General features: G+C 37.4%; 1 protein-coding gene across 1 annotated transcript in view; it reads left to right on the top strand.

Moving 5' to 3' along the window:
• Positions 1 to 26,686, top strand: part of CFAP91 (cilia and flagella associated protein 91) — a gene marked incomplete at its 5' end in the record, with an annotated part of 155,610 nt that overhangs the window by 31,369 nt on the left and 97,555 nt on the right. The window contains one exon of the mRNA XM_079704207.1: positions 15,134 to 15,315. Within this exon, the coding sequence (XP_079560333.1) occupies positions 15,134 to 15,315 (182 nt within the window). The remainder of the gene's footprint in view (positions 1 to 15,133; positions 15,316 to 26,686) is intronic.

The following is a 26,686-nucleotide window of genomic DNA, read 5'->3' as shown; positions in this document are numbered from 1 at the left end:
CTCCTAGAGAAATGGAAATAAAGACAAAAATAAACACATGGGACCTAATGAAACTTAAAAGCTTTTGCACAGCAAAGGAAACCATAAACAAGACCAAAAGACAACCCTCAGAATGGGAGAAAATATTTGCAAATGAAGCAACTGACAAAGGATTAATCTCCAAAATTTATAAGCAGCTCATGCAGCTCAATAACAAAAAAACAAACAACCCAATCCAAAAATGGGCAGAAGACCTAAATAGACATTTCTCCATAGAAGATATACAGACTGCCAACAAACACATGAAAGGATGCTCAACATCTTTACTCATTGGAGAAATGCAAATCAAAACTACAATGAGATATCATCTCACACCAGTCAGAATGGCCATCATCAAAAAATCTAGAAACGATAAATGCTGGAGAGGGTGTGGAGAAAAGGGAACACTCTTGCACTGCTGGTGGGAATGTGAATTGGTACAGCCACTATGGAGAACGGTATGGAGGTTCCTTAAAAAACTACAAATAGAACTACCATATGACCCAGCAATCCCACTACTGGGCATATACCCTGAGAAAACCATAATTCAAAAAGAGACATGTACCAAAATGTTCATAGCAGCCCTATTTACAATAGCCTGGAGATGGAAACAACCTAAGTGTCCATCATCGGATGAATGGGTAAAGAAGATGTGGCACATATATACAATGGAATATTACTCAGCCATAAAAAGAAATGAAATTGAGCTATTTGTAATGAGGTGGATGGACCTAGAGTCTGTCATACAGAGTGAAGTAAGTCAGAAAGAGAAAGACAAATACTGTATGCTAACACATATATATGGAATTTAAGAAAAAAAATGTCATGAAGAACATAGGGGTAAAACAGGAATAAAGACACAGACCTACTAGAGAATGGACTTGAGGATATGGGGAAGTGGAAGGGTAAGCTGTGACAAAGTGAAAAAGCGGCATGGACATATATACACTGCCAAACGTAAGGTAGATAGCTAGTGGGAAGCAGCCGCATAGCACAGGGAGATCAGCTCGGTGCTTTGTGACCGCCTGGAGGGGTGGGATAGGGAGGGTGGGAGGGAGACGCAAAAGGGAGGGGATATGGGAACATATGTATATGTATACCTGATTAAATTTGTTATAAAGCAAAAAATTAAAAATTAAAAAAAAAAAAAAAGAGGGCTGCTTGGGGAAGCGCCGGAGACGGGCGCGAGCCGCGGCTAAAGGCGCGGACCCCGAAGACGGGCGTGGGACGCTGGGGCTGCTGCTGCCGCCACCGCGGGGCCTGTGTGCGAGCGTGGGTCACTGTCCGCCCCACCTTCCGGGGGGCCTGTGCACCCCGCCACTGCCGGGGTCCCGGGACCCGGGGACGGCTTTCCCAGGAAAGTGCACGGAGCGCCTCGGTCTGGTGCAACGTCACGCCGGCCTCTGCCGCCGCAGGCCCGCCCCACACTGCGCGCCCCTCCCTCCCCTCTGCCTGAGTGAGCCAGAGCCCCCGAATCAGCGGCTCCTTTAAACCCGTCCTGTCCGAGCGAAGAACGGACGCCCTCCGGCGACCTACGCGCAGAGGCGGGGCCAGGTCCAAGGCTGAGACCCGGGAGCTGTGAGAGCAGAGAAGAGACAGGGAAATCTCTGTGCAGCCTCGGAGGCAGCGGATTAAAGCTCCACGGTCCACTTGATGTGCCCTGCGTCTGTGGAGTGCATGAATGGACAGCGAATCATCCCAAATTGAGGAAGTGGACTTTGAGGACAAGATTTAAGACTTTCCCCCCTTTTTCTCTTTTTACAACGAATTATCCCAAATTAAGGAGGTGGACTTAGAGAGCAAGATTTCAGACTTCTCACCCTTTTCCTCTTTTTACAACGAATTATCCCAAATTGAGGAGGTGGACTTGGAGAGCAAGATTTTTGATTTTTCCCCCTGCTCTCTTTTTGTGAATGTGTATGTGTATTCTTCTGTGTAAGATTCTCTCTGTATAGCTTTGCTTCCACCATATATCCCAGGGTTCTATCTGTCCGTTTTTTTTTCAGTAATTACTTTTTAATTTTAATAATGCTACTATATTTCATACTTTATTCTATTTTACTTTACCTGCTCTTTCTTTTTTTCCTACCTTCTCTTCCTCCCTCCCTCCCTCCGCCCCTCCTTTCCTTCTTTCTCTCTTTCTTTCCTTCCGCCCTCCCTCCCTCCCTTCTTTGTTTCACTCTTTCTTTTTCTTTCCTCCCTCCCTCCCTCCCTCCCTCCTGTCTTTCTTTCCTTCCTCCCTCCCTCCCACACTTCTTCCTTTCACTTTCTTTTTCTTTCCTTCCTCCCTCCCTCCTGTCTTTCTTTTTCTTTCTTTCCTTCCTCCCTCCCTCCCTCCCTTCTTCCATTCACTCTTCCTTTTTCTTTCATTCCTCCCTTCCTCCTTTCTTTCTTTCTTTACATCCTTCCTCCCTCCCTCCCTCCTTTCTTTCTTCCTTCCTTCCTTTCTTTCCTTCTTCCTTTCTTTCTCTCTCTCTTTCTTTCTTCTACTAATTCTTTCTTTCTACTTTTTCTCCCTTTTATTCTGAGCCGGGTAGATGAAAGGCTCTTGGTGCTGCAGCCAGGAGTCACTGCTGTGCCTCTGAAGTGGGAGAGCCAACTTCAGGACACGGGTTCAAAAGAGACCTCCCAGCTCCACATAATATCAAGCAGCGAAAATCTCCCAGAGATCTCCATCTCAACACCAGCACCCAGCTTCAGTCAACGACCAGCAAGCTACAGTGCTGGTCACCCTATGCCAAGCAACTAGCAAGGCAGGAACACAACCCCACCCATTAACAGAGAGGCTGCCTAAAAACATAATAAGGCCACAGGCACCCCAAAACACACCACCAGACATGGACCTGTCCACCAGAAAGACAAGATCGAGCCTCATCCACCAGAACACAGGCGCTAGTCCCCCCCACCAGGAAGCCTACACAACCTACTGAAACAACCTTAGCCACTGGGGACAGACAACAAAAACAACGGGAACTACGAATATGCAGCCTGCAAAAAGGAGACCCCAAACACAGTAACATAAGCAAAATGAGAAGACAGAAAAACACACAGCAGGAGAAGGAGCAAGATAAAAACCTACCAGACCTAACAAATGAAGAGGTAATAGGCAGTCTACCTGAAAAAGAATTCAGAATAATGATAGTAAAGATGATCCAAGATTCTATTTCCAAGATCCAAAATCTTGGAAATAAAATAGACAAAATGCAAGAAACAGTTAACAAGGACCTAGAAGAACTAAAGATGAATCAAGCATCAATTAAAAACACAATAAATAAAATGAAAAATACTCTAGATGGGATCAATAGCAGAATAACTGAGGCAGAAGAACGGATAAGTGAGGTGGAAGATAAAGTAGTGGAAATAACTGATGCAGAGCAAAATAAAGAGAAAAGAATGAAAAGAACAGAGGACAGTCTCAGAGACCTCTGGGACAACATTAAACGCACCAACATTCGAATTATAGGGGTTCCAGAAGAAGAAGAGAAAAAGAAAGGGACTGAGAAAATATTTGAAGAGATTATAGTTGAAAACTTCCCTAATATGGGAAAGGAAATGGTTAATCAAGTCCAGGAGGCACAGAGAGTCCCATACAGAATAAATCCAAGGAGAAATACGCCAAGACACATATTAATCAAACTGTCAAAAATTAAACACAAAGAAATCATATTAAAAGCAGAAAGGGAAAAACAACAAATAACACACAAGAGAATCCCCGTACGGTTAACAGCTGATCTCTCAGCAGAAACTCCACAAGCCAGAAGGGAGTGGCAGGACATAATTAAAGTGATGAAGGAGAAAAACCTGCAACCAAGATTACTCTACCCAGCAAGGATCTCATTCAGATTTGATGGAGAAATTAAAACCTTTACAGACAAGCAAAAGCTGAGAGAGTTCAGCACCATCAAACTAGCTTTGCAATAAATGCTAAAGGAACTTCTCTAGGCAAGAAACACAACAGAAGGAAAATGCCTACAATAACGAACCCAAAACAATTAAGAAAATGGGAATAGGAACATACATATCGATAATTACGTTAAATGTAAATGGACTAAATGCTCCCACCAAAAGGCACAGATTGGCTGAATGGATACAAAAACAAGACCCATATATATGCTGTCTACAAGAGACCCACTTCAGACCTAGAGACACATACAGATTGAAAGTAAGGGGATGGAAAAAGATATTCCATGCAAATGGAAATCAAAAGAAAGCTAGAGTAGCAATTCTTATATCAGACAAAATAGACTTTAAAATAGACTATTAGAAGAGACAAAGAAGGACACTACATAATGATCAAGGGATCGATCCAAGAAGAAGATATAAGAATTGTAAAGATTTATGCACCCAACATAGGAGCACCTCAATACATAAGGCAAATACTAACAGCCATAAAAGTGGAAATCGACAGTAACACAATCATAGTAGGGGACTTTAACACCCCACTTTCACCAATGGACAGATCATCCAAAATGAAAATAAATAAGGAAACACAAGCTTTAAATGATACATTAAACAAGATGGACTTAATTGATATTTATAGGACATTCCATCCAAAAACAACAGAATACACATTTTTCTCAAGTGCTCATGGAACATTCTCCAGGATAGATCATATCTTGGGTCACAAATCAAGCCTTGGTAAATTTAAGAAAATTGAAATTGTATCAAGTATCTTTTCAGACCACAATGCTATGAGACTAGGCATCAATTACAGCAAAAGATCTGTAAAAATTACAAACACATGGAGGCTAAACAATACACTACTCAATAATGAAGTGATCACTGAAGAAATCAAAGAGGAAATAAAAAAATACCTAGAAACAAATGACAATCGAGACACGACGACCCAGAACCTATGGGACACAGCAAAAGCAGTTCTAATGGGGAAGTTTATAGCAATACAATCCCACCTTAAGAAACAGGAAACATCTCGAATAAACAGCCTGACCCTGCACCTAAAGCAATTAGAGAAAGAAGAACAAAAAACCCCCAAAACTAGCAGAAGGAAAGAAATCATAAAGATCAGATCAGAAATAATTGAAAAAGAAATGAAGGAAACGATAGCAAAGATCAATAAAACTAAAAGCTGGTTCTTTGAGAAGATAAACAAAATTGACAAACCATTAGCCAGACTCATCAAGAAAAAAAGGGAGAAGACTCAAATCAATAGAATTAGAAATGAAAAAGGAGAAGTAACAACTGACACTGCAGAAATACAAAAGATCATGAGAGATTACTACAAGAAACTCTATGCGAATAAAATGGACAACCTGGAATAAATGGACAAATTCTTAGAAATGCACAATCTGCCAAGACTGAATCAGGAAGAAATAGAAAATATGAATAGACCAATCACAAGCACTGAAATTGAAACTGTGATTAAAAATCTTCCAACAAACAAAAGCCCAGGACCAGATGGCTTCACAGGCGAATTCTATCAAACATTTAGAAAAGAGCTAACACCCATCCTTCTCAAACTCTTCCAAACAATTTCAGAGGAAGGAACACTCCCAAACTCATTCTACGAGGCCACCATCACCTTGATACCAAAACCAGGCAAGGATGTCACAAAGAAAGAAAACTACAGGCCAATATCACTGATGAACATAGATGCAAAAATCCTCAACAAAATACTAGCAAACAGAATCCAACAGCACATTAAAAGGATCATACACCATGATCAAGTGGGGTTTATTCCAGGAATGCAAGCATTCTTCAATATACGGAAATCAATCAATGTGATACACCATATTAACAAGTTGAAGGAGAAAAACCATATGATCATCTCAATAGATGCAGAGAAAGCTTTTGACAAAATTCAACACCCATTTATGATAAAACCCTCCAGAAAGTAGGCATAAAGGGAACTTTCCTCCACATAATAAAGGCCATATATGACAAACCCACAGGCAACATTGTCCTCAATGATGAAATACTGAAACCATTTCCACTAAGATCAGGAACAAGACAAGGCTGCCCCACTCTCACCACTCTTATTCAACCTTGTTTTGGAAGTTTTAGCCACAGCAATCAGAGAAGAAAAGGAAATAAAAGGAATCCAAATTGGAAAAGAAGAAGTAAAGCTGTCACTGTGTGCAGATGACATGATACTATACATAGAGAATCCTAAAGATGCTACCAGAAAACTACTACAGCTAATCAATGAATTTGGTAAAGTAGCAGGATACAAAATTAATGCACAGAAATCTCTGGCATTCCTGTACACTAATGATGAAAAATATGAAAATGAAATCAAGAAAACACTCCCATTTACCATTGCAACAGAAAGAATAAAATATCTAGGAATAAACCTACCTAAGGAGACAAAAGATCTGTATGCAGAAAATTATAAGACACTGATGAAAGAAATTAAAGATGATACAAATAGATGGAGAGATATACCATGCTCCTGGATTGGAAGAATCAATATTGTGAAAATGACTCTACTACCCAAAGCAATCTACAGATTCAATGCAATCCCTATCAAACTACCACTGGCATTTTTCACAGAACTAGAACTGAAAATTTCAAAATTTGTTTGGAAAAACAAAAGACTCCGAATAGCCAAAGCAAGCTTGAGAACGAAAAACGGAGCTAGAGGAATCAGGCTCCCTGACTTCAGACTATACTACAAAGCTACAGTAATCAAGACAGTGTGGTACTGGCACAAAAACAGAAAGATAGATCAATGGAACAGGATAGAAAGCCCAGAGATAAACCCACGCACATATGGTCAACTTATCTTTGATAAAGGAGGCAGGAATGTATAGTGGAGAAAGGACAGCCTCTTCAATAAGTGGTGCTGGGAAAACTGGACAGGGACATGTAAAAGTATGAGATTAGATCATTCCCTAATAAACACCATACACAAAAATAAGCTCAAAATGGCTTAAAGACCTAAATGTAAGGCCAGAAACTATCAAACTCTTAGAGGAAAACATAGGCAGAACACTCTATGACATAAATCACAGCAAGATCCTTTTTGACCCACCTCCTAGAGAAATGGAAATAAAGACAAAAATAAACACATGGGACCTAATGAAACTTCAAAGCTTTTGCACAGCAAAGGAAACCATAAACAAGACCAAAAGACAACCCTCAGAATGGGAGAAAATATTTGCAAATGAAGCAACTGACAAAGGATTAATCTCCAAAATTTATAAGCAGCTCATGCAGCTCAATAACAAAAAAACAAACAACCCAATCCAAAAATGGGCAGAAGACCTAAATAGACATTTCTCCACAGAAGATATACAGACTGCCAACAAACACATGAAAGAATGCTCAACATCATTAATCATTAGAGAAATGCAAATCAAAACTACAATGAGATATCATCTCACACCAGTCAGAATGGCCATCATCTAGAAATCTAGAAACAATAAATGCTGGAGAGGGTGTGGAGAAAAGGGAACACTCTTGCACTGCTGGTGGGAATGTGAATTGGTACAGCCACTATGGAGAACAGTATGGAGGTTCCTTAAAAAACTAAAAATAGAACTACCATATGACCCAGCAATCCCACTACTAGGCATATACCCTGAGAAAACCATAATTCAAAAAGAGACATGTACCAAAATGTTCATTGCAGCTCTATTCACAATAGCCCGGAGCTGGAAACAACCTAAGTGTCCATCATCGGATGAATGGATAAAGAAGATGTGGCACATATATACAATGGAATATTACTCAGCCATAAAAAGAAACGTAACTGAGCTATTTGTAATGAGGTGGATAGACCTAGAGTCTGTCATACAGAGTGAAGTAAGTCAGAAAGAGAAAGACAAATACCGTATGCTAACACATATATATGGAATTAAAAACAAATGTCATGGAGAACCTAGGGGTAAAACGGGAATAAAGACACAAACCTACTTGAGAATGTACTTGAGGATATGGGGAGGGGGAAGGGTAAGCTGTGACAAAGAGAAAGAGAGGCATGGACATATATACAGTACCAAATGTAAGGTAGATAGCTAGTGGGAAGCAGCTGCAGAGCACAGGGACATCAGCTCAGTGCTTTGTGACCGCCTGGAGGGGTGGGATGGGGAGGGTGGGAGGGAGGGAGATGCATGAGGGAAGGGATGTGGGAACAGATGTATATGTATGACTGATTCACTTTGTTATAAAGCAGAAACTAATAAAAAGAAACCATTATGTATAAAATAAGCTACAAGTATATATTGTACAACACAGGGAATATAGCCAATATTGTACAATAACTATAAATGGAGTATAACATTTAAAAATTGTGAAATAGTGTATAGTACAGCTGTAACATATAATATTACACATCAACTACACTTCAATTAAGAAATGTAAAAAAATAGAAGAAAAGTAAATGGATAGAGAAAACTATAGTATGCTAACACTGAAGGAAAGCAACAATAGCTATAATAATTTCAGACTTCAAAGCAAGGAAAATTATCAGGGATAAAGAGAGGCATTACATAATGATACAGAGGTCAGTTGTCCAAGAAGACATAATAATCCTTAATGTATATGTGCCTGATGACAGAGTGTGAAACTACATGTGGCAAAAAGTAATAGAATTACAAGGAGAAGTAAATGAATCCACTATTACCTCCTGTTGGAAATGGATACATCTAGCAGACAGAAAATCAGTAAGGCCCTAGTTGAACTTAACAATACCATTAATCAGTTGTATATAATTGGTATCTATAGACTACTTATTCAACAACAGCAGAATACACATTCTTCTCAGGTTCACATGAAACATTCACCAACATAGCCACATTCTGGTCCATAAAACACACTTTAATACATGTAAAAGCATAGAAATAATACAATGTCTGCTCTCAGACCATAGTGGTATTAAACTGGAAATTAAGGACAGAGAGAGAACTGAAAATCCCCAAATATATGGATATTAAACAATATATTTCTAAATAACATATGGATCAAAAAAGATATCTCATGGGAAATTTTAAAATATTTTAAACTAAATGAAAATGACAATACAAATTATACAAATTTGTGCAATGCAATGGAAGCAGTGCTTAGTGGGAAATTTATAGCATTGAATGCATGTATTAGAAAAGAAGAAAGATCTAAATCAATCATCTAAGCTTCCACCTTGAGAAACTAGAAAAAGAAGAGCAAATTCTATCCAAAGCAAGCAGAAGAAAAGCAGTAATAAGAATTAGAGCATAAATCAATGGAATTTTTTTTCAAGTGTATGGAGAGTATACGCCATGTACTTTAAAATTTTTTTTATTTATCTATTTTGGTTGTGCCGGGTCTTAGTTGCGGCATGTGTGCTCCTTAGTTGCTTTTTGCAGGGTCCTTAGTTGTGGCATGTGAACTCTTAGTTGCGGCATGCATGTGGGATCTAGTTCCCTGACCAGGGATCGGACCTACATCCCCTGCATTGGGAGGTGGATTCTCAACCACTGTGCCACCAGGGAAGTCCCATAAATCAGCAGAATTGATCAAGGAAATTGATAGAGAAAATAAGTGAAACCACAAAGTTCTTTGAAAAGATCACTAAAACTGATAAGCCTCAAGCCAGGCTAACTAAGAAAAAAAGAGAGGATACAAATTAATAATATCAGAAATGAAAAAGGATCCCCTTTTCAGAAATGGAAAAGGATCACTGTAGATCCCATGGCATTAAAAAGATAATTAAGGAATATTGTGAATAACTCTATGCCTACATATTTGATATTCTAGATGAAAAGGACTAATTACTTGCAAGGCAATTTGCCAAAACTCACACAAGAAGAAATAGAAAATCTGAAAAGGCCTATATTATTATTAACAAATTTTTGAATCAGTAATTAATAACTTTCTAAAACATAAAGCACCAGGCCCAGATGGGTCTGCTGGTGAATTCTACCAAACATTTAAGGAAGAAGTTATACCATTCTCTGCAGTCTCTTTCAGATAATAGAAGCTAACTCATTCTTTGAGGCCAGTATTACTCTAATACCAAAATCAGGCAAAGACATTAAAAGAAAACTACAAACCAACATCTCTCATGAATGTAAGCATGAAAATCCTCAACAAAATATTAGCAAATCAAATCCAACAATGTATAAAAAGAGTTATACACCACAACCAAGTGGGATTTATCCCAGGTATGCAAGGCTGATTCTGCATTTGAAAATCAGTTAATATTATGCATCACATCAACAGGCTGAAAAAGAAAAATCACATGATCATATTACTAGAGGCCAGAAAAAGTATTTGACAATATCCAATACTCATTCATGATTAAAACTCTCAGTTAACTTGGATTAGAGAGGAATGTCCTCAACTTTATAAAGAATGTGTACCAAAAACTTACATCATACTTAATGGTGAGAAACTCAAAGCTTTTCCATTAAGATCAGGAAAAAGGCAAGGATGTCCCGTCTCATCACTCTCTTTCAACATCATACTGGAAGTCCTAACTAATTCAATAAGACAAGAAGAAGAAATAAAAGGTATACAGTTTGGAAAGGAAGAAATAAACTGTCTTTTAGCAGGCGACATATTCATCTATGTAGAAACTCTAAAAGAAATTACTGAAAAAAAAAACCCTCTCCTGGAACTAATAAGTGATTATAGCAAGGTTGTAGGATATAAGGTTAGTATACAAAAGTCAGCTGCTTTCCTATATACCTATATACAACAAGTGGAATTTGAAATATAAAACACAGTGCCATTTACATTAGCATCAACAAATGAAATACTTAAGTATAAATTTAATAAAATATACACAAGATCTATTTGAGGAAAACTACAAAACTTTGATGAAAGAAATCAAAGAACGACTAAATAAATGGAGAAATATTCCATGTTCGTGGATAGGAAGACTCAATAGTGTCAATATGTCAGTTCTTCCCAATTTGATTTATAGAGTCCATGTAATCTCAATCAAAATCCCTGCAAGTTATTTTGTGGATATTGACAAAGTGATTCTAAAGCTTATATGAAGAGGCAAAAAACTCAGAATAAGCAGCACAATATTGAAGGACAAGAACAAAGTTGGAGGACTGACACGACCTGACTTCAAGACCTACTGTAAAACTTTTATAATCATGAAAGTGTGGTATTATGGAAAGAATAGACAAATAGATGAATGAAATAGAATAGAGAGCCCAGAAATAGACTCACATAAATATAATCAACTAATCTTTGACAAAAAGAACAGACAATACAATGGAGAAAAGACAGTCTTTTTAAACAAATGATGCTGGAACAACTGGACATCTACATGCAAAAAAATGAATTTAGGCACAAGCCTTACACCCTTCACAAAATTAACTCAAAATGATCACAGACCTAAATGTAGAATACAAAAATATAAAACTCTTAAAAGATTACATAGGAAAAAACCTAGATGATCTTGGGTATGGTGATGACTTTTTAGGTACAACACCAAAGTCATGATCCATTAAAGAAATAATGGAGGATCTGGACTTCATTGAAATTTAAAACTTCTGCTCTACAGAAGACAATGTCAGTAGAATGAGAAGACAAGTCACAGACTAGAAGAAAATATTTGCAAAAGACATATCTGATAAAGGACTGTTAGCGAAAATAATCAAAGAAGTCCAAAACTCAACAGTAAGAAAACAAAAAACCTGATTTTAAAAAAGGTCAAAGACCTTAACAAATACCTCACCAAAGAAGATATACAGGTGGCAAATAAGGATATGAAAAGATGCTCCACATGATGTCATCAGGGAAATGCAAATTAAAACAATATACTGCTATACACCTGTTAGAATGGACAAAATCTGGAACACTAACACCACCAAATGTGGAGCAGCAGGAACTTTCATTTTTGGTGGGAATGCAGGATGCTATAGCCACTTCAGAAGACAGTTTGGCAGTTTCTTACAAGACTAAACATACTCTTACCATATGATTTGGCAATCCTGCTCCTTGATATTTACCCAAAGAGGTTGAAAACTTATCTCTACAGGAGAACCTGCTCACAGATGTTTATAGCGGTTTTATTCATAATTGCCAAAACTTGGAAGTAACCAAGATATCCTTCAGTAGGTGAATGGATAAATAAACTATGGTACATTGCGACAATATAATATTATTCAGCACTAAAAAGAAATGAGCTATCAAGTCATGAAAAGACATGGAAGAATCTTAAATGCATATAGTTAAGAGAAGGAAGCCAATCTGTAAAGGTTACATACTGTATGATTCCAACTATATGACATTCTGGAAAAGGCAAAACTATGGAGATTATAAAAATATCATTGGTTGCCAGGGGGTTGGGTGGAATGGGGAAAGGATGAATAGGAGCACAGAGGATTTTAAGGGTAGGGGAAATACTTTGTATGTTACTATAATGATGGATACACGTTATTATACATGTATACATAGACATGTAAGGATTTGTCCATACCCATATAATGTACAACACCAGGAGTGACCCTTAATGTAAACTGTGGACTTTGGGTGACTGTGAAGTGTCAATGGAGGTTCATCAATTGTAACAAAGCTACCACTCTGGTGAGTCATGTTGATGATGTGTCGGGCTATGCATGTGTGGGGCAGGGGGTATATGGGAAGTTTCTGTACCTTCTTCTCAATTTTGCTATGAACCTAAGATTGCTCTAAAAAATTGCCTTTAAAAAATGCAGATATTCAATAGAGTTCACAATAACAAAACAAGATTTGCTAGCTTTGTGAAGCCCCTCTTTGTGTGCAGTTCAGTTGGGGCTGGAAGGGAAAATCTAGAAGACTGTAGGTGTGGCAGACAGTACATGTTCCTGGTAGTGGCCTGTAGTAGAGGAGGAGGGGCCTGGATGGAGGGAATAGAGCAGCAGTGGCTGCTGTAAAGATACCAAAGCCAGACTAAGTAAGGCTGAGGATGGGATCCAGGACAAGGCAAGGCTCAAGCCAAGTAGCAAGCAGATATGGAGTCTTTCTGGCATTGGGTCCCGATCGAGGTTGGGCAGAGGTGGGAAAGAGATTTTTGCTCTTTCTTATTCACATTTTACTCTGCTCTAAAACCAACTGAAATGGAGAGAAAAAGAATAGATTTGAGAAAAGTAACAAGTTGGTTGGGAAAGAAACTGTACTATTAAGTTGCCTAGGACTTTTGTCAAAGTAGCATTCCTCCTTTGCATCCTATCCTCAGACCCACCCAGAAGGGTCCCAAGTCAGCAGAAAGCTTAGTCAGAAGGATTCCTCAGGCTTTACCATAATCCTAGCACCTTTGATCAGATGGGTCAAATGTGAAATTATTTAATTTAGAAAACAATAATTTATTATCTTGATTCAAGCTTACGGTGTTATAATATTCACATGATCTGTGATGATAAAGCTAATTTGAAGTTATTTCCTCAAGTAGAATTTTTATAGTAGCATACTTTCTGCTGAAAACTTAAGAAACTGTATGTATGTATTTATATTGTCTACATGTGTTAGAAATTAATAGCAACTGCTGAAAAATGATTTCAATGCCTGTTAGAATTCAGCATTAAAAACAATTTAAAGTACTGTTCCATCACAGGTCGAAATGCCAAATAGACACTTCTTTCTAATTGGCTTGAAATGCATTTTCCTTTGAGCTAAGCTGTACATGCTGTGCTCATGTATAAGCACCTCCCCTTGCCTTTGACTTTTTCATAATGGAAATCTCTCTCTTTTTTTCCATTATTTATTGTTTGTGTAATGTAACCAATTCTTCAAAATGATATATTTTAAATGGAAATGGTTATATGTTTTTTTCTTATTTTATAAGTAGTATATATACAGGTTTAAAAAAGTTAGAAAATTCGGAAGACTATAAACATGAAAAAAATTCTCTCTATAACCCTACTATCCAGAAATAATTGCTTTTATTATTGTGTATCCATCTAGGCATTTTTATGTGCCTAATAACACAGTCTTTAAAAACATAAAAATGTACTCCTAATGTACATACTGCTTTATAGTGTTCTTTTTTCTACTTTACTTTGGATCATAGACATTTTTGTTCGTTCATAAATATAGATTACATTGTAACTTTTAATAGCTGGATAAATTCCATTATGGATGTGCCATTTTTTAAAAAACAATTTTTCTACTGATGGTGATTAAGTTTGTAATTTTTTTTAAAAAAAGAGTCACATGAGAAGATTGGGAAGGGTTTCCATGGAGTGTTTTTTAGTCAAAAAAGCAAGACGCAAAAGCATATTTATAGTATGATATCATGTTAGTCAAATGATAAAATAACACTATATTTGTGTCAGTGTAGAAAATAAGTGTGCAAAAAATATGGAAGATATAATTCAAGGATACAACTGAGATACATACCGTAGATATTGGGTATATAGAGAAGATACTGCTACAGGTGGGTAAGGAAGAAAAAGGGATTGAGGGATGCAAACTCAAAAGCACAAGAAAACACTGCACTAAAACATTAAACCATATGTGCTGTCATACTTATTGTTTAAGAAATTATGTGTAAGGGTGGACATATGTTTAAGTGAATTAAAAAGTTTTTTTGTATTTAAAAATAGACAGAATGAAAAAAACAAGGGTGAAAATAATGGGTCCAAGGTTGATGCCTAATGACTCCAGGTATAACCATTTTTTAAAAATAAAATTGGCCATTAAAGAAGTTTTTTACTCTTATAAATGAGACTTTATATACATGTCTGCATATATCTTTTCACACTCATTGAATTATTTCCTACAGTAAATTCCTAGGAGTACAATTGCTGGGGCAAAAGTGTATTTTAAGGGTTTGATATATATTGATAAGTTACCTGTTAGGTTGTACCTATTTGTATTTCCATCAACAGTTTATGAGAATGTCTGTTTCTTCACAACTTCATTGAGGCTGGGTACTTTCAAACTTTTAAATCATTGCTTATGTTATATAATAAAATAGCATCTTGCTGTTTTAATTTACTTTTCTTAGATTACTAGTTATGTTCATTATCTTTTCATATGATTGCTAGAAGTTTTACTTTTTGTTTTCTGGACTGTCCTTTACCCATTTCTCTGTGGCTATTTAACTGTCTTATTGATTCATAAGGGCATTTTATATAGAAAGACTGTTTAACTCTTTATCATATATGTTTCAAAACCTATTGATAGGTATAAAGTGATTGTATCAGGTTTTAAGTTTTAAAATGATTTTCTCTTTTAGGGCAGAGCCATATACTTTTCCTCCTCCTTCCACTAAGTACCTCCCCATTCCTTCAAAGTATACTGTGGGCACTCAGACTGATTATCGCGATGCCGAAGTTCAAACAGACCCGTATTCTCCAGAATACATCGTATGTCAGGATTCCATCCCTGAACTGCTGACCCTGGCTACTCTCACGTGGGGTGAGTTGGTAATTCTTTTGAATATTTGCAGATGACAGTCCTGATAACCACATGTGCTATTGAGTTCTTGGAAATGACACACATAGAGGCAACTGTGGTTTAAAGTATTGCTATTTAAAGCATCTTGCTCATAGAGCTACTTCATAGACTCATACATTTTCTGATAGATTTGTTCAAAGGTATTTACGCCCTTTTCACTGTAAGGAGGCTTATTGTCCTTTTCCCCTGAAGCTGAAGTTATATTTCGGCTTAATTTTGTGGTTACTTTGCTGACGACTCCCCTCCCTCTTCTCACTGTTTCTCCCAGTGAATTAGTTCTTTTTCACTGAGGCATTCATACTCCTTCTTTACACATAAACCTTTCTTGAGTGTATAATACTGAATGCCTATTCCAACATATGTAATAATATTATCTTTCTTTGCTAAAATATCTTGCAATTTATCAAGGCTCTCTTATATACTTTATTTGATAATTTGGATGATTTCTTTTGATATTATCTCTGAAATGCTAATGTCTTCCAGGCTCAGAAATTCACTCTCAGAGTATAGAAATTCACTCCGGTCTAGGCCCTTATTATGTGAAACTATAAAAATTAATAAGAGAAGGGACCTTTAGAAATTATTAGGCATTAGCTTATTGAACTCACTTGATTGTAGCTGGGAAGCTGAGAACCAGAGAGGCTGACTCCTCTAAGGTCATGAAGATAGTTGGTACACTGTAATGATTTTTATTAAAATGAGATTACTTTTGTTTCCCCTATGTAATTAATTGCTGTGATCAATTCTGCGTCACAGGCAAAGAAGATGTTCATATCCTAGTTCTAGTTTTGATTCTTGTTTCCTGGCCCACTTTATGAATCCAGATTAAGCATTCTTGACACCCACACTTTAAACCAGAGGCTCTAATTTCAGGCCTAGATGACAGGTTAAAAGTATGCTGAAATCTTTCCCTCTGCTCTGAGCACATAAAAGACATATTATAAAGATTAATAACCACACTTAAAAGCAAGGAAGAAAATTTCCATAGTCTAGAAGTGGAGACTTCTTCCTAAAAGAAAGAAATAGCTGGGAACCTGTGATGGTAAGCAGGGACTCTGAATGGTGGGGAGCAGATCTGAGTTACCTGCTTAAACTAAAGGAGACAAACTTTTCTCCTGCCCACAGATAGGATTGAAGCCCAGTGCCTGCCAGTCTAAGCCAAGTGCTCCTATCTGGTGCCTTGGGCTTTATCTCTTTTTTTTTTTTTTTGCGGTACGTGGGCCTCTCACTGTTGTGGCCTCTCCCGTTGCGGAGCACAGGCTCCGGACGCGCAGGCTCAGCGGCCATGGCTCACGGGCCCAGCCGCTCCGCGGCATGTGGGATCTTCCCGGACCAGGGCACGAACTCGTGTCCCCTGCATCGGCAGGCGGACTCTCAACCACTGCGCCACCAGGGAAGCCCTGGGCTTTATCTCTTGGTGTGACAAGGGCTTAGCGTTGAGCTGCAGGAGGACCAGAACCAGGACATCTAAAACAAGAAATCTGGACAGGGGCTCAGAAGTGCTTCACTTGGTAAAAGGCCTAATCTGGAGCCCTGCCACTGGCAGCTCTGGGGTTGAAGTATCAATAAAAACCTCCATGAGTTAGGACTACCTCCTCATTGGTGAGACCTTGGGCAGAGGTTCAAATAGAGGCCCATATACTATTGATATAGGTATAGATGTTTAAAAATTATAAATCAAGGCACTATCTGTTAGATAAAATACATTCTATATTTTTCACAAATAAATCTTTCTAAAAAGTTGAAAGGACAAATGTACATTTAAAATTCTTAGACTCTTTGGGATTACATGCTGGAATGTGGCAGCAATGGGAGAGGCTGCCTAGTGGCCTGCCCTTTTCTCTGGCTCTGTTCAACATCACAAGGGACCTGTCATGAATGTATATGATTGCCCCACCTTGCTTCACCATTTTCTGTTTACACATCCTTGCAAACAGCTGCCACTTGGCTATGCCTTGGGCTTAAGGGTGAACAAACAACAGCATATAGTCTGCCCTCAGGAGTTTGAATCCTGGGAAGAGGCCCATGTAAATTTTGGAAGTGGGCTTGGGGCAGTTTATGCATGGAATTCCAGGCTCTCTAAGAGCAGGAGTACTCCAGGTGGGCATTTTGTAGTATTATCTCTAAAGTGCTGTGGGAAAATAATTCCAAATCTAGAATTCTTATACCAGCCAAACTGTTATTCAGTGAAGGTGAAATAAGGACACTTTCACAGGATAGGACATTTCATAGGTCTATCTCATAGGCTATTGTAAAGATTAATTTAAATTCATTTATGTAACGCGCTTAGACCAGTGCTTAGTATGTAAATAAGCATTCTATACATGTTAGCTATTAATCTGAAAAGGAAGAACAAAAGGACATACTTCAACAAGAAGAAAGATAAGCCCAAAAGGAAGAAGCAGTGTTTAAGAATATGATGAGCAAAATAAGAGAAAAATATGTGATTAAAAATTTTAAGTGTTGAGTTTTTAAAAATTATACTTAAAAAAAAAAAAGAATGAAACAAGTACTAAAACTCTAGATCAGGATTGGCAAACTATGGTCCATAGGCCAATTTGGCCTATTGCCTTTTTTTATATGGCCTGCAAGTTAAGGATGATTTTTACATTTAAAAATGGATGAAAAAAAACCTATTTTGCGACATGTGAAAATTATTTGTACTATTTTGTGACATGTGAAAATGATATGAAATTAAAATTCCAGTGACCCTAAAAAGGTTTTATTGGAATACAGCCAAACTTATTTGTTACTTAGTGTCCTTGCCTGCTTTTGCACTGCCATGCAGAATTGAGTAACTGAAAGAGACTGTGTGGCCCACAAAGCCTCATGTATTTACTCACTGGCCTTTCACAGAGAAAGTTTGATGACCTCTGCTCTGGATCAGTCCTTTTCAGATTTTTGCATGAATAAGAATCATCTGGTGAGCTTGTTAAAACACTGATTCCTGGCCCCTTCCCAGAGATTCTGATTTATTAGGTCTGAGAAAGGGTGGAGAATTTGCATTTCTACCAAGCTCTCAGATGCTGCTGCTACTGCTTGATTAAGAACCACACTGAGGGGGCTTCCCTGGTGGCGCAGTGGTTGAGAGTCCGCCTGCTGATGCAGGAGACACGGGTTCGTGCCCCGGTCCGGGAAGATCCCACATGCCGCGGAGCGGCTGGGCCCGTGAGCCATGGCCGCTGCCTGTGCGTCCGGAGCCTGTGCTCCGCAACGGGAGAGACCACAGCAGTGAGAGGCCCGCGTACCACAAAAAAACAAAAAAACTCAGGACTGTACAACAAGAACCACACTGAGTACTGGAGTTAAGAAGAAATAAGAATAAAGCATGCGAAAATTCTATTTTCTTTTGGAGAGACAGCAATATTAATTAGTTTTAGACTTTATTAGAAAACTATGAGTGGAAATTTCTAGGTTAAAAAATTTATGTGTAACCTCTGGAAAAAAGAGAAGAAATATATCATTTCACAATTGGTAAAGGGGAAAAAGAGGAAATAACAGTAGAAATGGGGGAAAACACAAAGAAAAAACACGATAAATAGAAAATGCATAGTAAAGTGTAGGGAAAATGTTCAAATATTTTAATAATCAAAATATATAATAAAAGTGACTTAAACTTGCCTATTAAAAAATTCTGGGATTGAATTCATTAAAACACAGCAAAAACAGCTTGCTATTTATAAAACAGCATTATAACTTTGAAAATAAAGGAGTGGAAAATATACTGAAAGCTGACCCAAAGAAAGCTGGTGTAGCAATGTTAATATTAGACCAAAGTTAATCAGAAAACAGTAAAAGGGATAATGAAGAACATGAAATAGTTATAAAAGGAAAAACCCACCAGAAGTTATATCTGTTATGAATTTGAATTTACTCTGCATAGACTCAAAATATGAAGCAAAACTGATTGAATCACAAGGAGAAATGGACAAATTCCTATTCACAGTGGAAGATTTTTTAATGCTCCTCTTTCAGATTAAGCTATCAAAAGTTAGGATTTAGGTGATTTGAACAAGATTATTAATGTATTTCACATAAAAGAGTTTGCATGTGGTAAGCCATGGCGACACCTGCTGTAGATCTGATTATGCATTAAGAAACTGAATGTGGAAATAACTTGGCTGTAGCATTTCAAGGAAATAATTATGGTTCTGGGCTCCTTTGAACTGGCAGATTTCTCACTCCACATTTATAGTCATTTGATTTATGAGAAAGATGCCACTATATTCAGTGGGAAAAAGGAGTTCTTTTCAATAAATGTTGATGAAACAATTAGATATCCATGTGCAAAAGTGAACTTTGATTCTGATTTCTACCTCCAGGCAGTACTGGGAAAAACAAACAAACAAAACCAACGTGTGTGTGTGTGTGTGTGTAAATTGATAACCTGACTCTAGAATTAATATGGAAATGTGAAAGGGTCAAAAGTAGCCAAGGCAAATGTGAAGAAACAGAACAGTATACACTATGAGATACAAAGACTTACTTTAAAGCTGCAGTAATTACACAGTGTGGTATATTCTCAAAGGTACACAAATAGATCATTGTTACAGAATAGGGAGTCCAAAAATTAACCCACAAGTAGATATCATCTGACTTAAGACAAAGATGATACTACAGTACACTAGAAAAAAAATGATCTTTTCAATGAATGGTGCTGAGTCGATTAGATAGTCATCTTGAAAACAGTGACTCAATTCCTAGTTCACACCATAAACTGAACCAATCCCAGATGTCTAAATGTGAAAGGTGAAACAAAAATTTAGAAGGAAACATAAGAGAATATTTTCATGGGTAGGCACACATTTTATTAAATAGAACAAAAAATGCTAACCATAAAGGGAAAATTAAGAAATTAGATCACATTAAAATTAAGAACCTCTGTTCACAAAAATACATTAAGATAGTGAAAAGGCAAACCACATATTGGGAGAAGATATTTGCAGTACCTACATATGACAGAAGACTCATATCTAGAACACATAAAGAACTCCTACAAATCAACAAGAAAAAGACGACCCAATAGAAAAGTTAGCAAATGATGTGAGCAGTCACTTGATAAAATGGGTTTTCAAATGACCAATCAACATATGAAACAGTGTTCAACCTGATTAGTCATCAGGGAAATGCAAATTAAAATCTCAGTTTGATACTACAGATATGCCAGAATAGCTAATGTTAAAAAGATTGATATTACTAAGTGATGATAAGGATTTGAAGCAAAGAGAATTTCATATACTGCATGTATATATTGCAACCATTCTTTGGAAACTGGTAGTATCTTCTAAAGCTGACACAATACCTACAACCCAGGAACGTCATCCCTCACTATATACCCAAGAAAAATGAGTACTTAGCTCTACTGTAAGAAATGCATATATGACTTTTACCAAGAGACAAGTGCAAGAATGTTCATAGCAGCACTATTCGTAGTAACTCTGAACTGAAAACAACCCAGATGTCCATCAACCATAGAATGGATGAATAACCTGTAGCATGTTCACACAGTGGAATACTATATAGTAACGAGAATGAAAGTACAGCTACACATAACCACATGGGTGAATCTCACATACATATTGCTGAGCAAAAGAAGACACTAAAGAGTACCTACATTTTTTTTTTTTTTTTGGCGGTACGCAGGCCTCTCACTGTTGTGGCCTCTCCCGTTGCGGAGCACAGGCTCCGGACGCGCAGGCTCAGCGGCCATGGCTCACGGGCCCAGCTGCTCCACGGCATGTGGGATCTGCCTGGACCGGGGCACGAACCCATGTTCCCTGCATCAGCAGGCGGACTCTCAACCACTGTGCCACGAGGGAAGCCCCAAGAGTACCTACATTTGATTTCATTTATATAAAGCTCAAAACCTACCAGAACTAAATTAATATGTTAGGAATCAGGCTGGTGGCTATCCCTGAGGCAAGTAGAGACTGGGAGGGAATATGATGGGCAATCTAGGGTTCTGGTAAATTCTATTCCTTGATCTGAGTGCTGGTTATTTGGGATGTTCCTTTGTGTACCTTTCTGTGTATATATTATACATTAGTAGAATGTTTGCATAAAAATAAGCGAAAAATAATGACAGTAAAAGGTTGACACTGAAAGCACTAAGAAAAAAATTGAGTGCTATGTGCCAAGAACTGTTCCAAGTGCTTTATGTTTTCAACTTATTTAATCTTCACAAGTTAAGTAAATAATAAATTTTAAATCAGAAACCAGTAAGAAACCTTAAAAAGGCAAAGGAAATGGTCATTACGATCATAAATTTTTTGGATAAAGATTAATAATATACTGAAACTTCTTGTGGGAAACACCAAGACCAAAGACAGAAGTTGCAAATAAAGAGTATTAGAATTAGAAGAGGGACATACTATAGACTAAACGATTTAGGGACTATAAGAGAACACTATGCATCACTTTTGCCCTACATTTAAAAACTAAGATTATATTAGTTTCAGGTATACAGCATAGTGAATTTTTAATAGATTATACTCCATTTAAAGTTATTACAAAATAATGGCTGTATGTCCATGTGCTGTATAATATATCATCATTGCTTATCTATTTTATACATAGTAGTTTGTATCTCTTAATCCCGTACCCCTGTTTCACCCTCCCACCCCTTCCCTCTCCTCATTGGTATCCACTAGTTTGTTTTCTATATCTGTGAGGTTGTTTCTGTTTTGTTATATACGCTCCTTTGTTTTATTTTTTAGATTCTACATGTAAGTGATAACATACACTATGTCTTTCTCTGTCTGGCTTATTTCACTGAGGATAATATGCTCTAGGTCCATCTATGTTGTTGCAAATGGCAGAAATTTATTCCTTTTTTATGGCTGAGTAAATTCCATTGTATATATACACCACATCTTCTTAATCCATTCACCTGTTGATGGATTCTTGGGTTGCTTCCATATCTTGGCTACTGTAAGTAACGCTGCTGTGAACATTGGGGTGCATGTATCTTTTCAAGTTAGTGTTTTGGGGTTGTTTTTTGGGGGGGGATATATACCCAGGAGTGGAATTGCTGCATCATATGGTAGTTCTATTTTTAGTTTTTTGAGGAACTTCCTGTTTTCCATAGTGGCTGCATCAATTTTAATTTCTACCAGCAGTGTACAAGGGTTCCCATTTCTCTACATCCTTCCCAATGTTTGTTATTTGTAGACTTTTTGGTGATAACCATTTTGACAGGTGTGAGGTGACATCTGATTGTGGTTTACATTTCTCTGATGATTAGTGATATTGAGCATCTTTTCATGTGCCTGTTGGCCATCTGTATGTCTTATTTGGAAAAATGTCTCTTCAGCTCTTTTGTCCATTTTTTAATTGGGTTGTTTGGTTTTTTAGATATTGAGTTGTATGAGCTGTTTATATATTTTGATATTAACCACTTGTCAGTTATATCACTTGAAAATATTTTCTCCCTTTCAGTAGGTTTTTTTTCATTTTGTCAGTGATTTCCTTTGCTGTACAAAAGCTTTTGAGTTTAATTAGGTCCCATTTGTTTATTTTTGCTTTTGTTTCCTTTGCCTTAGGAGGCATATCCAGAAGAATATGGCTATGATTTATGTAAGAGTGTTCTGCCTATGTTTTCTTCTAGGAATTTTATGGTTTCAGGTCTTACACTTAGGTCTGTAGTCCATTTTGAGTTTATTTTATATATGTTGTGAGAGAATGTTCTAATTTCATTCTTGTACATGTATCTGTCTCCTTTTCCCAGTACCATTTATTGAAGAGACTGTATTTTCTCCATTGTAGATTCTTGCCTCCTTTGTCATAGATTAATTGATCATAGGAGTATGAGTTTATTTCTGAGTTCTCTACTGTGTTCCATTGATCTCTATATCTGTTTTTGTGCCAGTACCATGCTGTTTTCATTATTGTAGCTTTGTAGTATAGTCTGAGGTCAGGGAGCATGATACATCCAGCTTTGTTCTTTTTTCTCAAATTACTTTGGCAATTTGGAGTCTTTTGTGGCTTCATATGAATTTTAGGATTATTTGTTCTAGTTCTGTTGAAATGTCATGGATATTTTGTTAGGGATTGAATTAAGTCTGTAGATTGCTTTGGGTGATATGGACTTTTTTTTTTTTTTTTTTTTTTTGTGGTACACGGGCCTCTCATTGTTGTGGCCTCTCCCATTGTGGAGCACTGGCTCCGGATGCACAGGCTCAGCGGCCATGGCTCATGGGCCTAGCCTCTCCATGGCATGTGGGATCTTCCTGGACTGGGGCACGAACCCCTGTCCCCTGCATCAGCAGGCGGACTCTCAACCACTGCACCACCAGGGAAGCCCTGGTATGGACATTTTAACAACATTAATTCTTCCAATCCAAAGCACAGTATATTTTTCCATTTCTTGGTATCATTTCTAAATTCCTTCATCAGTGTTTTATAGTTTTTAGAGTATAGGTCTCTCACCTCCTTGGTTAAGTTTATTCTTAGTATTTTACTCTTTTTGATGGGATTTTTTTCTGTTTTGCTTTCTCTTTCTGATAGTTCATTGTTAGTATATAGAAAAGTAAAAGATTTCTGTATATTAATCTTGTATCCTGCAACTTTGCTGAATTCATTTTTAGTTCTAATACCTTTTTGGGTATTAGACTTTGGGTTTTCTATATATATATCATGTCACGACTTTGGGTTTTCTATATATAGTATCTTGTCATACACAAAGAATGATAGTTTTACTTCTTCCCTTCTAATTTGGATGCATTTTTTTCCTTGTCTGATTGCTGTGACTAGAACTTCCAATACTACATTAAATAGAAGTGGTGAGAGTGGGCATCCTTGTCTTTTTCTTATTTTAGAGTAAAGACTGAAAGCTTTTCACCTTTGAGTATGATGTTAGCTGTGAGTTTGTCATAAATGGCCTTTATTATGCTGAGATATGTTCCCTCTATACCAATGTCAATGATAGTTTTTATCATGAATGGATTTTGAATTTTGTCAAATGCTTTTTCTGTATCTATTGAAATGATTGTGTGATTTTTCTCCTTCCTTTTGTTACTGTGGTGTATTGCACTGATTGATTTGCAAATACTGAACCATCCTTGCATCCCTCAAATAAATCTCACTTGATCATGGTGTATGATCCTTATTATATATTGTTGGATTCAGTTTGCTAATATTTTGTTGTGGATTTTTGTATCTATATTCATCAAAGATATTGGCCTGTAATCTTCTTTTTTTGCAGTGTCTTTGTCTGGTTTTGATATCAGGGCAGTGGTAGCCTCATAGAATGAATTTGGGAGTGTTTCATTCTCTTCAAGTGTTTGGATTAATTTGAGAAGGATATTATTAGCTCTTCTTTATATGTTTGGTAAAATTCCCCTGTGAAGATGACTGGTCCCAGATTTTTGTTTGGTAGGAGTTTTTTAAATTACAAATTCAATTTCACTACTAGTGATCTGTCTGTTGAGATGATCTTTTTCTTCCTTGTTCAGTCTTGGAAGATTGTATGTTTCTAGAAATTTCTCCATTTCTTCTAGGTTGTCCAATTAGTTGGCTTATAACTGTTAGTAGTATTTTGTTATGAGTTTGTAAATCTCTGTGTTATTGGTTGTTACTTCTCCTCATTTTTTTTTTTTTTTTTGTGGTACGTGGGCCTCTCACTGTTGTGGTCTCTCCCGTTGCAGAGCATAGGCTCCGGACACACAGGCTCAGCAGCCATGGCTCACAGGCTCAGCCACTCCGTGGCATGTGGGATCTTCCCAGACCGGGGCACGAACCTGTGTCCCCTGCATCAGCAGGCGGACTCTCAACCACTGTGCCACCAGGGAAGCCCACTTCTCCTCTTCTGCTTCTTGTTTTGTTTACCTGGGTCCTCTCTCTTTTCTTTCTTTTTTTTTTTACGGTACACGGGCCTCTCACTGTTGTGGCCTCTCCTGTTGCGGAGCACAGGTCCCGGATGCGCAGGCTCAGTGGCCATGGCTCACAGGACCAGCCGCTCTGTGGCATGTGGGATCCTCCCGGACCGGGGCACGAACCCATGTCCCCTGCATCGGCAGGTGGACTCTCAACCACTGTGCCACCAGGGAAGCCCCCCCCCTTTCTTGTTAGCCTGGCTAAGGTTTTATCAATTTTGTTTATCTTTTCAAAGAACCAGTTCTTGGTTTCATTGATCTTTAAAAAATTTTTTTTGCTCTATTTATTTCCTCTCTGATATTTATTTCCTTCTGCTGACTTTGGGCTTTACTTTTCTTTTTCTAATTCCTTTAGGTGGTAGGTTAGGTTGTTTATTTGAGATTTTTCTTGTTTCTTGAGGAAGACCTGTATTGCTACAAAATTCCCTTCTGGAGCTGCTTTTGCTGCATCCCATAAATTTTTGGAAGGGTGTGTTTCCATTTTCATTTGTCAAGATATTTTCTGATTTTCTCTTTGATTTCTTCATCAATACTTTGGTTTTTAGTAGCATGTTGTTTAGTCTCTACATGTGTATGCTTTTCCGATTTTTCTTGCCATAATTGATTTTTAGTTTTATACTGTTGTGGTCAGAAAAAATGCTTGATATAATTTCTATTCTCTTAGATTTGTTGAGATTTGTTTTATGGCCTAGTATGTGATCTATCCTGGAGAATATTCCATATGCACTTGAAAAGAATGTGTATTCTGCTGTTTTTGGATGGATGTCCTGTAGATATCCATTAAGTCCAACGTATAGTCTGTTGTATCATTTAAGACCACTAATGCCTTATTGATTTTCTATCTGGATGATATGTCCACAGATATAAGTAGGGTGTTAAAGTCCTCTACTATTGTTATATTACTGTCAGTTTCTCCCTTTTGTCTGTTAATATTTGATTTATATATTTAGGTGCTCCAGTACTGGGTGCATATATGTTAACGAGTATAATATCTTCTCTTCTATTGATCTTTTTATCATTATATAATGCCCTTCTTTGTCTTTCTTTATAGCCTTTGTTTTAAAGTATATTTTGTCTGATATAGTATTGCTACCCTCGTTTTCTTCTCGTTTCTGTTTCATGAAATATCTTTTCCCATCCTCTCACTTTCAGTCTCTGTGTGTCTTTAGTTCTGAAGTGAGTCTTTTGTAAGCAGCCTAGAGATGGGTCTTGCGTTTTTATCCATTCAGCCACCCTATTTCTTTTGATTGGAGCATTTCGTTCATTGACATTTAAAGAAATTGTTGATAGTTATGTACTTATTGCCATTTTGTTACTTGTTTTCTGCTTGTTTTTGTAGGTCTTTCTTGTTCTTTTCTTCTGCTTTTAGTTTCTTTTTCTTCCTTTGTGGTTTGATTATTTTCTTTACTAGTATGCTTATGCCTTTCCTCTTCATTTTTGTGTATCTGTTGTAGGTTTTT

Source organism: Hyperoodon ampullatus (assembly GCF_949752795.1).
Source record: "Hyperoodon ampullatus genome assembly, chromosome: 5".
NCBI lineage: Eukaryota > Metazoa > Chordata > Mammalia > Artiodactyla > Ziphiidae > Hyperoodon > Hyperoodon ampullatus.
The sequence above is the reverse complement of the archived record's forward strand: the minus strand, read 5'-3'. Positions and strand labels throughout refer to the sequence as shown.